The 13,537-nt window shown below is 41.5% G+C and overlaps 1 protein-coding gene across 1 annotated transcript in view; it reads left to right on the top strand.

Annotated features, from left to right (window-relative positions):
• LOC147891335 (uncharacterized) overlaps positions 1-5,178 on the top strand; it is a 40,265-nt gene extending 35,087 nt beyond the window's left edge. Inside the window, exon 4 of the mRNA XM_087389900.1 lies at positions 4,744-5,178. Within this exon, the coding sequence (XP_087246026.1) occupies positions 4,744-4,754 (11 nt within the window). The 3' untranslated portion in view covers positions 4,755-5,178. The remainder of the gene's footprint in view (positions 1-4,743) is intronic.
• The last annotated feature ends 8,359 nt before the right edge of the window (positions 5,179-13,537 follow it).

Here is a 13,537-nt window from a genome sequence, read left to right as displayed (position 1 = left end):
TCCGGATGTCACCAAGGTAATTTTTAATGATTGCCTGAGTACTCATCAGATAGATTCCTCTATCTATTTGTCTTATATTAAAAATCTTGTGATACTTTGTAATAGCAAGTTCTCTCTTTGGGAACTCCTTCTTGTAATATAAACAAATATGGATTTCACCCAAAAAAAAGTGTGTATATATATATGTGTGTGTACACATACACACACACACACTTTTTTTTTTTGGTGAAATCTTTGATTGATTATATTATATGAGTAGCAACCTCAAAATAAGGTGCTACAATTACATCAACCGAAAATTTCAGTATATGCCAAAAAGTCCTCATGATCTATGCAGCGGGTCTGCAAGCAATCAAAGAAAGATTGCTGCAGAGAACGCCTAAAAAAGCCAAACAGAGAGAAAATAGGATCACCAAAGACTTTACAATTCCTATATGTCCATAAAGTCCATAGTGCCCAGTAGTGAACCCAAACGAAGAAAAGATGAAACTCCAGTCTGGATGGATGAAACCCAAATAGCTAGAAGAACTTCCCAAATGGAACAAATGGGAATCTCGCTCGCAAGCGCTGTCGAAGCAGATCAAAAAATTCACGAGAGCACGAAAAATGCCAAAACAAGTAAGGCACAATCTTCAAAGAAGCAGAACATCTATGGCAAAGTGCAGGAGCAATGTGTCGATGAGCTAATAGCTGTCCAAATGGAAACACTCCCAAAAGAACTCGCTAAAAGAAAACCTATTGCCGAAGCAGTACTTTATAGACCCAAAGTTATTGTAATCTTTTCCTCCACCACTTGGCTGGGCGATGCATTCGCCAAACAGAATCACCTCTCTCTGAAACCCAAGGTTAAGGCAAAAGGGATTTATACAATGCAGGCACAGTAATCTGAGATAGCCTCAAAGGACGAGAAGAGGACCCTGGAGAAGTCAAAGTCCAATCTTCTAGCCGGTCCTGGAGTTCCAAAGGAAAAATCGAAACAAAAGGCGAAAGCATAGAAGTTGTTGCCAAAAAGGACGATAATGAGAGCCCAATCCATATGTAGTAGCTGCTAGAGAAAAGGGGAGCACAGTACCAGCATCATCTATAACATCAGCAACTGAGGTGATGCCTTTAAACGAGACAAAGTAGGAATGTCGAGGTTCCTGTAAAGCCAAGGGAGGTTGAAAGACTTTCGACTAGTGAATGCTTTCAGCTCTCAAAGAATTCCCAAGCAAAGATTGCCGTCCATTCCATTCCATATGAGAAAGAACATGCTTGCAGTCAAGAAGCAAGCGGGAGACAAAAGGGCAGCCAGACAAAGTGCCATGAGTGCAGTCAAAAAAGAAATCCCAGTGATCGAGTTGCCAATGACCAAACGCAGAAATACTGATATGAGTGACTAGAGTCCTAATCATAAGAGCCCAAGGCTGATCACCTTGCAGAAATTGCAGCAACATTTTTCCCCTGTGGGCAAGAATATGCACATGAATATCCATGATGTTCAATTCACCATGCATCTTGGGAGAACAAATGTGATGCATCAAAAGCAGCCTGAGACTTTTTCTGCCATGTTTGGATCGCCAGAAGATTTCCATAAAGACAGACATGAAAGATGTAAGATATGCCTTAGTGAACATGATTAAATAGCAAGTAAAATTGAAGATATCAGACATCTCCCACCACTATCTACACTAATAGTCAGAGTGCTTTACATTGTGCGTAATCCAGTGTTTCATGCACACACTAAGCACATTGAGGTTCATTATCATTCTGTCAAAGAGAGACTATCAGCAGGGGATATTCAGTTGTGTTAAACACAAGACAATTTGGGAGATATCTTCACCAAGGCGCTTTTGTTAACCCAAGTTTGAAGCTTTTCCGCAAGCTTTCCACTGATTACATTGTTACATGATTCTACCATCCACTTCCATAGGTTGCTATATCCTTTTGGATGAACATGTGCAAGCATGGCATGAGTTCTAGGTATCTCTGAGATGTTTCCAGAGTACCATGGAGGGGGCTATGTTAGGTTTAGCTAATGGTATGGCCTTGTAGGCTAGAAGTAGTTACTTCTAGTCATTAGTTCATTCTTAACTAAGTCAACTCTTATAACATGAGTCTAGGCTTCATAGGCTTGTACTTCACTTCAGTTGTACTCTTTTTACACTTGAGTGCTGTTGCAATAAATTTATTGTTCACTTTTGCCTCTATTGCGGCATTCTTGCTATAATTACCATCAAGAGTGTCGAGACAACAACTAGAATATAGGATTTTGTTGGCAGGAGGTGAGGTTGCAGGAGAAGGAGATGTTAGGGAGCGTGTTGCTCCATATTGGCCATGGTTATGAGTGTACCCCCTAGTTGAGACTAAACCTTGGGATTGGGCTGGGGGTTTAGCGCAACTACGGGTTGGGGGGGGCAAGAAGAGGGGACTGCCACTATGTACCTTTACAAACCACTTGATATTGGGGCCTCTGAACTCTATGGAAGATAACAGAAATCATAGAGTCTTTGGAGATTCCACTTTTCTAAGTTTTCCTATTTTTGAATGTCACTTAGGCAATCTTTTCATGATTGCCTCAGCGCTCATCAGATAGATTCCTCTATCTACTTGTCTTAAATTGAAATCTTCTGATGTTTGTAATGGCACGTTCCCTCTTTTGGGAACTGCTTGCCACAAAAATTAGTGTGTGTGTATTTTCACAACAAAAAAAGTGTGTGTGTATCTATGCACATGCGCACACATGCATGCACGCATGAGTGCATACATGCACGCATATGTATACTTACATACATACAAGCACACATGCACATGGGCATGCACATGTACATACACACTCAGGTACATATGTATGCTTGTATGCATGTGCATGTGCCTATGTGCTTGTGTGCATGTACGTATGGTATATATGTATGTGTGTACACACACATGCATTTATGCATTCAATGGAGCATCATTAATGAACAAAGTTGTCACAAATCATGGCTTTGATGCATGCTTATTTTTTATCTATGTTCAATAGTAAAGCAAGCAAGGTGACTTTGGAATCATGCAAGAAATTTTGAATGTTGATTGAGCTAAACCTCACGAAGGTTTCTGTGGCAACGTGTTTACCTCTGCCTCTTGGGCGTGTCTCGATGTTTTGTTTGATGTTTGGCAACATTGATTCTGTTTCATGAATCTGAAAGATATGCGACCTGGACCAGTTGTACACAGTTTCGTAAGTTACAAATAACCCTTAGTGTTCTTGTCACAAAACATTCAATGATATTAAATTTGCCTTTTGGGACATCAATATGTTAGAGGTATATGCTAGTTTCAATCTTTTCTATCGTAGAATTTATTTGAAGCGTAGCTGAATTAGAGATGCAGGTGACAATTAATCAGGTGACATGAGTGGGGGCATTGGTAAGCTTTGACTTCCAAGTCACAAAGGCGATTCTTAGGTCCATTCAAATTGCCCACTCCATGTTTTATTGAAATCATTGGACCTTCTTGGTTCATTAAAAAACTGCCTTGGTTGAAAAGCTTAGCTGCCTCTGAACTTTCTTTGTCAATTCCCTATTGCAAATTGGTTGCCCCAAGGAAGTGATATAGATTGGCAAAGAAACTCCTTGGTCAATGCTCCTCTGTAGAAAACATAAGGTAGTTGCTTGCTATAGGGCAACTCCCTCGTAGTAGTGGAAGATTACCCCAAGATACAAGACACTTCAAGAAAGACAACTCTCAACTGTGTGCGCTTACTAAACAGTAAGAGAGCAACACAGGTCCAAAAGAGAGCTCGGATGTAGAGCCAAAATATAATATTTATAATGGTGGAAACCATGTACAAAAACTGCCAATAGGTGTATCAATATCTTTAGTAAACCACCACTGGGGAAAGGTACCAAATCTGGCTCCAATTGCTGAAGTGGACAACTCTTCTGCTATGTGCCTCTGTGTAGGCTTCAGTACCTTCTCAAAAGTATTGCACTCCTGCAAAGTGCTTCTCTGGGGTTCACTTAGACAAAGATCCCTCCAAAGCACCTCAGGTATGCTGTCCTGCAAGAACTGCTCAACTTCTTGGGCTCAGAGCACAACTGGCCGACCTGGCAGACGGCCGGCCGCTTCTGTCTGTGACTTTTCCAGCCGGCTGCCAACCAGACAGTATTTTGCCTATTTATACATCACTCCTGTAGGTGCCTGTCTGCTGGACACTCCCCCTGCAGGCCAGGCCCTGCACCAGCCTGCTGCAGACATTCTGTACATGCTGTACCTGCTGCTACAGTACCTTCTGTACCTGCTGTATCTGCCACACCTGCATTGATACCTGCTATACCTATGTTATGTGCTGTCCTGTCCCCCCCTTTGACCCTTTCCCATGGGCTCTTGGCTGGGCTACATGCAGCCCCAAACTGGCAGCCCCAAACAAACCCCCTTTATCCCATCCTATACTGTACGTCATCCTCGTTCATGTCCTTATATGGGTGGCTCACAAGTGGGGAGGTGACCCTAATATTCTAACATCCTCTTGGCTTATGTCCAAGTTTTTTCGTTGTATTTTCAATAGTCCTTTCGCTCTTTTATGGTTATTATTTTGAGGGAAATCAACAGGGAGAATCAGACCTACAGTATCCATAGTTTTGGACTTGTAGGAAGAGGACTAGGTTTGTGGGGTACTGATTCTTACTAGCGACCTGGTTTGATATACATGTTCTAGTTGCAGTTGCATTTGAGAACCAGAAAATAGCTTTGCTTTTATTTACTTTTCTTGTTGTTGTGCAGGTCAAGTGTAAGATACATGACAAAAGAGTGATGGTATGCCATAAGGAAATTATATCAGTCGGCAGGCCGAGAAACAGACCAAACTTCTCGGTCACATACAATTTTGAACAAGCTCTTTTGTAGCACAGCTTATGCTTCAAGAGAGAAAAACAAATTCAGGCAAATGGGATGCTTTTGTTAATTTTGGATGGATTCAAGTAAAAGTCCAAGACTGATATTTGTTCTAGTAAATGACAGTTTGTAATTGCTTTTGCCTTGGTTATGGCTTGTCTTTGTTCATCTTTCACACGTGCAGCTTTCATGAAAGGAGATATGTCATTGCAAGTACGCCATGCTACTTGTAAAATAAAAACCACATTTGTTCTCTACATGTTTGTGCTGTGTTCAGCAGTAAATACAGCTGTTCATCTAATGCATATTTCCTATTTCTTGTCAGGATTATGTAATTGAACTTCTGCATGACTGTGAGGTTTAGATCAATCAACTTTACGAGGTTATACAAGTTGTTTCTTGGAAGGGATCTATATCCACTAACGTGCCTTCTCTTTTTATCAAGCAAAGCAACTCTTAGGAAAGGTTGCTAGCATGAGGCTACATGTAAGTATTATGTAGAGGAGCTGATAACGTTAGCTTTGAGTAGCTCTTAATTATCCCTAAAGAAATCTTGTGGAACTCCAACCTCTCTAGGGCATTTGCCTAAGGGATTTTGGTTTTTGTGAAGTGGAACTCACAGCTTTTATAATAGAGCTGAAGTTTCAATAATAAATCTAATACAGCTTTTATAATAGAGAGCCCAATCTAAGGTTTGTGGAACTCACAGCTTTTATAATAGAGCCCGAGCTTCAATAACACATCACATCATGGAGCCAAGCTATCTATGGGGTAATTCCAGCGAATTTCAATTCCAATTTCAATGCACAAGTGGAATTTATAGTTATCCGCTGTGTAATTGTGGCAAATACTTCTAATGAATTTCTTTTCTACTTGTATTTTATTTTTTTGACTTGATAAAATCATATCAGGAACTAGCTCCACTTCTATACTAGGAAGATTTGTTTAGGATTCCAAAAGATATGGACATGCACGAATTTATTTGTATATATGTGTTATATATTATGCTAAATTGTGGAGAGAAAAGTGTTATTGTAAATATTCTACTCTTGGCAAGCTAGTCATAACAAAAATGACATGATAAATATCTAGACATATTGTCACACTTGGGGTTTCATAATCAAGAAATAACAAGAATGAGAGATGCACAATGGCATATAGACAAAACATTGTTTTTATGAACTTATAGGCCCAACTTAGAATAAATGTCCCAAGTGTACTAACCCTATATAGGACTAGTGTTGGAGGTGGAATACTTGAATCAGTTGCTACATTTGCCTCAATAAAAGCCTCTCTCTTATAAGAGGCAAGCTTATACAACCCTCAGGTACGTATTCCCAATGAGTACAACCAGAAGTCATACATGGCACAATGATAATCATAAAAATAACTCGATAGCCATTTGTAGCAATAGCTCAAATAGAAATAAGATATTCCTTCATACTTGGAACCATAAAACTTCCGAAAGAGTGATTGCATCCACTTGATCAATGCCTCACATTGGATAAGATGCATTATTGGCACATGTAACTATGCCCCCATAGGTGCATCATCCAAGGATCATAAACAATTTCTTGCAAGAGGTAGAAGCACTATTATCAAAGTATCAATCAGACATAGAATTAGCCATAGATAAAGTTGCATCATGCTTAAAGGATGGTACAACAAATCTTCAATCATCAATAGCAATATTTGTTGTCTCATGGATGTGCTCACCTGCAGTAGAAGCATATGATATTGCAAGTCCTTGCTGTTGTGGTTTCTTCTCTGAAGCAATCTTAAATGTCATGTCCAAGTTTTCTACAATAATTGCATCTCTTTTTCTTCTTGCCATCACCCTAGCTAGAAGGAGATGAAGTACCAATAGTATGCTTAGGATTTTTGAAATTCTTTTCTTGCCATCACCCTAGCTAGAAGGAGATGAAGTACCAATAGTATGCTTAGGATTTTTGAAATTCTTGCTCCCCTTGCGTTTACTTGGCTTGATTTGCATTCATGGAGGCAGCTTAGTTTGCACAGCTCTATTGCTCCTGCAAAAGCAACGTGGAGTGGTTGGGGCTACCCGTGAAATTAATTAAAGGTATCGTGATTGGGGCTACCCATGGCCAATAACCTCAGTGTAGCGATGTCTTGATATGAATCAGAAAGGCCACCCAATATAGCGGCAACTACTTGAGGATTTGACACAATCTCATCAATATTGCTCTCTATAATACTTGATCTTGGTCAAGTAGGCATACATGTTATGCGTCAAAATGCATACATGTTATGCGTCCATTTTGACACCATCGAATTGCTTGTGCAAAAAGACAACTCTTGTCTCATTGTTGATCTTATAAAGAGCAACCAACTGATCCCATGCAACCATTGCCCTCCTACAAGATCGAATATGGGGAACAATAAACCTCTTCACGGACAAGGAAATGAAAGCATGCTTGTGCATCTCTCCCATCTCAGCAGTGGTAGATGATCTTGAGGTAGCAATGTAACACCACCCATGGTAGCGGGTTCAGTGGCAACAACATGTGTGTGAGAAATAGGTCTCACATCGCTTCCTACAATAATACCCCAAAGAAGGTGGCGCACCATGTACGACCACATAGCATCCATGATCCCAAGAAAACTATCGCTTGCCAATACAAAATCCCCAAATAAATAAATGTGACTTTGAGAAACATGTCTCACATCTGTTCCTACAACAATACCCTAAAGATTTTTTGCAAACAAGTGGCACACCATGTACGACCACATAGAGTCCCAAGAAAACCATCGATTGCCATTGCAAATTCCCCAAAGAAAGGAATGTGATTTAGCACATATGCACTGCCCAGGCTTAAGGCTATCACTGCAAATGAGCTTATTGCTCACAAAATTTGACTGCGATGTCTACAATGTCAAACAAAAATGACTAAATGTTTACAAATATGACTTCCCCAAATGTCTGCTCAAATGCACAAATCCACCATTGATTGCTTGTCGGTTTATATGTACCAAAGCATTTTCCAACACTAAAAGCCTTCTTTTGGTGTACAGATTGCCTTTTCCCAAATCCAAGTTAGTGTTACGTAAATCTTCTCCAACTTCAAGCTCATTTCACATATCGTATCACGGATCCATTTAAGGATGTCACCGATAAGGAAAAATGTTAGCATGACGCTCTAACCAATTGAGCTAATAGGCCACTCTAACCAACTGAGCTAAAATGAAATGTTCTTTTTAAGAGGTTACCTATAAGAGACAAGAGAGAAGATGGGTTCCTCTAGCGATGGCGGTGGTGGCGTTGGAGATAGGGTTTTACCACTTTCAGCTAAGGACAACCACCACATCCCTCGAGACCTGGAGGCTCTAAGTCACTATCATGAAGTTAGATTCTGTCACGTAGGATATAGTACAAAGCAAGAACGACGCGCTGGATGTTGTACTCCCCGTACCTGGCTTCACCTCCCCACTTGGAGGAAGGGGACATGCAAAGGCATGAAGGCTCTTAGGCACTGAGAAGACTCATAAAAGAGCTTAGGATCTCCCTCGACAACTTTCCTTCACTCTGCCAAGAATCTAGGAGAATAGAAAATGCCAAGGCTGTCTCTTTCACTACGCCCAAGCCAACTTGTCAAACCCAATGGACCAACCCGACAAAACATAATGCAACAGACGTCGACGATAAGGAGACCAATACAGGACATGCCGCGAGGCACCTATGTTGGCGCGCTTCAAGGAGGTGAAAGAAGCCTATTCAAGGCTCCCCAAGCCTCGAAACAATCGGCGTGGGAGCAGCTCACCCCAAAAGCTAGGCATATCTTCAGTGAACCCATCAACACTGCAGTAGTAGAGTTGAGGCAGGCGAACCGACTCTAGAGCATATGAAAGCGCTCTCAAAGGAAAGCTCCCTACTGAAAAATTTCACAATGGTATCCTCAACCACATGACCAAGTGGCTCTGTTCATATGTAGTAGTGGGTTACATCCATGGCCCCCGCCCCCTCGTTATGTTTCTAGAAGGATGGGTAAGAAATTTTTGGACACGTAAAGGTCTAAACGTGACAAGTATCAGATTCTTTAGGAATGGGTATATTGTTTTTTAATTCAAAAAGCTAAAAATGGTGACTGAGGTGGTACAGAAAGGCACTTGGACGGTTCGAAGTCAACTGCTCTCAGTCCAACTATGGAAGCCTTCCTTTAGCCCATCCAGACTCTCTGCCTCCCTCAAAAGCCCCAATATGGGTGGAATTCCCTGATCTCCCTTAATCGCTTTTCCCACAGCTTGAAGCCCTTTGTCTCCCTCTAGGACAATTTCTAGGACTAGAAATAGAGAGGTTCATTAGTCCCAGCGGTAACCCTCAGGCTTGTGTATTGATGGATTTGGTTGTAGAGCCTCCAAATGCTATTCGCGTTCTAGATGGGGATGGGGCTGAGTTATCCAAAAAGTTTTTTACAAGAATATTCCCTATTCTTGTTTCTTGTGTGGACTAGGCAGACATTTCATTAAGGACTGCCCTTCTAGAGCTAATCGTAGAAAGGAGACACTAATCGAGTCAAACCAGGAACCTCAACAATCGAAGAGGGTAGAGACAGAGGTCCCAACAGAAACCTGTCAACAAGAAGAGAAAGAAGAAAAGACAACAAAAGGACAGAGAGAAGTAGGAAAATAGATAGTGGAAGAAGAAGCTTTGGCCAGTGAGGAAAACCTGGATGAAAGTTCAGGAGATGAGGAGTTTGTGGCCAACACACAAAACTTTGAAACTCAATTGGAGCAGGTGGAGCATGTTGCTCTCTTAGAGGATGAGCAAGAACTCACAGTGGTTAAAGGGAGATGAACAATACTACAAGAAAAAAGACTCCTACTTCCAAACTCAGCAAGCTCCTCAAAGAAAATCTTGGCTGAGAGAGAAAAAAGGAGGATGTCCAGGGGATTTGTCTTATCACCTCAAGCCAGTCCAGTTAATTTCAAGAAGTCGAGAAATAAAAACTCCACCCAATAATGATGAACAAATCACAAGAAAAAATTTCCTTTCTTAGCATAAATACTCAGGGGCTCTCTAACAATCTTAGGCCTGTGGTAGTTAAAAGATGGTTGAGAACTAATGGTATGAAGCTTGACTTCTTAGGTCTTCAAGAAGTCAAAATAAGAGGAGCAAAGTTAAGATGGCAGCTAAGTAAGATAGACGATAAGAGAATGTGGATCACGACAAATCACAAAGAAGGAAGAAGGGGTGCAACATCGGGTATCGTAAATCATTTAGCCCAAGGTGTTGGTAATATTAGCACAATTTTTGGTAGCTATGGAGTGGGTGTTGACTTCATGCATCCAAATCTCTCTTGCCAAGTGTTTTCCATTTGCGCTCCTAACTCCGCAAGAGACAAAACTTTATTATGGGATAGAGCTCGTCTGACGGATAATGCCATTATACTAGGTTATTTTAACATGGTAGAAACTAGAAGAGACACATGGAGTGGTTTAGGCAATGTTCTCAGAGGGTGTAAACATGTAGCTTGGAATCAACTTAAGGATCGGGCAACTTTTGTGGATATCACAGAAGACACATCCTTCACTTGGACAAATAACCAGATAAGGGTGCTACATAGGAAAGCGCACCTTGATAGAGCTTACTTTTCTAGAAAAGTTATGGATGAGACACTCATCTTCAAAAGCAATGCCTTAGCCACGCTTCCTCTCTCAGACCATAAACCCTTATGGGCTGAGCTGGATAAAGGTGAAGGGAAGATAACTAGATCGTGGATCAAAGCCAATCCCTTTTTTTTCAGCTTCCTTACGTTAGGGAGAAGGTAGTGAGGATTTGGAATAATGCTTTTGGGGGCACAGCTAAAATAATAGAAAAATGGATCAGGGCTATAGATAGAACAAAGGACTTTTTGAAGGCAATAAAGCTAGTGTAGAAAAAGCAAGAGCGACAAGATATCAAAAATTGGAAGATTAGATCAACACTTTAGAGGGAACAAAAAAGAAATCCGTGTTTGGGAGGACATGTGGAACAGAAAGTAAGGGGATTGGCTGGATAATAGGACGCTGAAGGTCAGGTTTAGACTTAACAAATTTGATTTGTTGCTACTACAGGAGAGACAGAGGTTGTGGACTAGGGACTTTCTTCCATGGATGGGCGAAAGACTGCAACCATCCACAGGAGAATTTAGATGGGCAGGTCAAAATCAACTATACCCAGTCCCTATCTGGGTTGAAGGCCAAGAGGAACTGATCAATAAGCTTAATTTGAAGTGGCGTTGGAGGGATTCAAAAGCTGTGTGGATCAAAAGATTTTTAAAGCTCTGGGACAAGGATATCCTAGAGAAACAAGCTTGCTTGCTTTGGCTAATTCTCCATCAAGGAGTCTGGATAGCCAAGCGAGTGTTAAGAATCGGACAAGGAGACAGATTTTGCCAACGGTGCTTTAGAGAGCACGAAGATATTCCTCACCCCTTCCTCAACTGTAGCTTTTCTAGATCTCTATAGGATATGGCGTACACACATCTCGCCTTTTTTCCATTCAATTACACGTATCTATTGTTGGGAGACACCTTGAGTAGAGCCTGTCAAACTAGAATGTTATTTGTAGCTCTGCAATTTGGACCAAAGGTGCAATAAAGTTTTTAACAATGTTCATGTGGACGCTAATGATATGTTTTTGAATCTATGGATGAACACAAGAATGATGAGATAACCTTCAAAAGATCAAACAACTCCACCTACAGGTTCAAAAGTGCTTCAAGGAGGAAAAGTTAGCTAAAGATGAAGTTGTTCTACTGGCGCAGATGCAATCCTTAGTGGACAAGGAGACACCAGAGGATAAGGTGCCCAATCGTGCAATCCAACAACAACTTCAAGTAGTTATCTTCTAGACACCCATAGCTAATTTGCCCCCCCAACCCCCCTTCTCTTTGCAGATGCTCCCTGTGGCTCCTACCCCCTCTCCTACTTTGATTCTAGTACCTCCTGGTGATTTGGTGTATAGTCGACCCTTGCTACAATTTGCAATCCTGTATCTATCCCTAGCTCCAGCTCAGCAAACTTTCAAAAGACATGTGTCCAGGTGCAACCCATCAAGCACCACTTTCAAGGTTCAACATGAAGAGACGACTTGCCCTGAACCTATTTCTAAATGCAGGACAAAGAACTCTTGTTACGGAAATTATACGTTCTGATATATCTTGCTTTTGACATTATTATTTTAGTCAAGTGTGACTGTGGGAAAGTACTCCATAGGATCGCACCGGACACGACGGGGGTCCTAGTGAATACTTTGTGTGGTTAGTTGGGGACGCTTGACTAGCTTGTGTTTTGCCATGCTAGATGATCGTATTGTGGGTGATTCCATGTTAATACTGATGTCGCTAGTGTTATTGGTGTTGTGCTTGATTATTGTACTTTAAGCGTAGTTATGTTGGGATCGGTTGATTTGGTGATTCGTTCAATCGATTGTTAATAACTAATGTAATTGGCGGCTTGAGTACAGGTGATGGAACTCATAGCAAGGATTGGAGTTAGTGCGAGGGTACTGATCGAGGTTTCGCACAGTGCATTATATATGGCCATGGGCCAAGATGAGGAAGTGTGAGCCACTCATCTAGGGGGGGAGATTGTACCCATTCTGCTATCGTTTTCGTGGTGTGATTGTGCTCTTCTTCTCCAATTGACTAAGTGGTGACTTTGTGTGTGAAAAGAAATATCTTCTTTTTGGTTTCAGTGGTATCAGAGCCGAGGTCACACTCTTGTAAAAGAAAAGAAAGTCTGAAGCTTCCTTGTGTGGATTCAAGAAGAAAAAGACACCTTGGACAGAGAAGTCCTGTGGAAGATTCAAGAGGACGTGTACATAATCGGAGCTCGTGATTCGTGGGAAAAGAATATGAAAGGAAGATTGGTAGTGCGCTTATTTTAAAGGCCAACAAAGCCTTGTCAGACGTGCCTTTAATTCCTCTCTATCTAGTCTTGGAGTAAGCTTTGGAGCAGTTGTCGTGAAACGTGACTTACCCTTGCATTAAACTGCAGGTGCTTCTAGACTCGAGAGTTTCTTTGTCTTCATCGTGCCATGCACCCATCTCTACAAGGACCAGACGCCCATCATAGGCATGCATTAAAGCTGCTTTGGCAATCGAGCATTCCACTAAGCCTAGCCTTCAACAGCCGCCTTTGGAAAACTTTGGGACTTGGGAGTCTTTTCTCTGTCAGCGCGCCCACTACAGACTAACCAAGAGCTTCCCATTGTGTGCGTCCATCTCGTCTGTGAAACTGCAGTCGCCTGTAGGACTTCGGCCTTCGCGCGCATCTCACGGACTCTGGAGCACTGAGTACACTAGTAGCCATTGCAGTCAGCTAATCATGTGAGCTTCGAGATCGCCTCCAAGCCTTGGACCGTGCGCCCACCACCTTCAGAACTTCTCAACAAGCTTCTAAGCAGTCATCATTACTCCAGTTGTCCCTTTCCTCTCTATCTACTCCCTATGATCATCATTTATCATGAGCTTTATTGATGCGTGTGCCTAATCATAAACTCTCCACCGATGACGTCCTAGCACATGACGTTTTCTCTTTTGGAATGACCAAAGTCAAGTTATTATTATTATTATTTTTCTTGACCTCCAAAACACCTTAGTCATCTAAGGTTAATTTTCTAACAAAAAAAAAAGAGACGTCTTCCCTTTTCTTGGTGTACTACAACACAAAGTGCGACCCT

This window comes from Dipteris shenzhenensis, chromosome 18 (assembly GCF_047967505.1).
Source record: "Dipteris shenzhenensis isolate YYH24624 ecotype China chromosome 18, Dip_SZ_1.0, whole genome shotgun sequence".
Taxonomy (NCBI): Eukaryota; Viridiplantae; Streptophyta; class Polypodiopsida; order Gleicheniales; family Dipteridaceae; genus Dipteris; species Dipteris shenzhenensis.
This window is presented reverse-complemented; position numbering and strand designations above follow the sequence as displayed.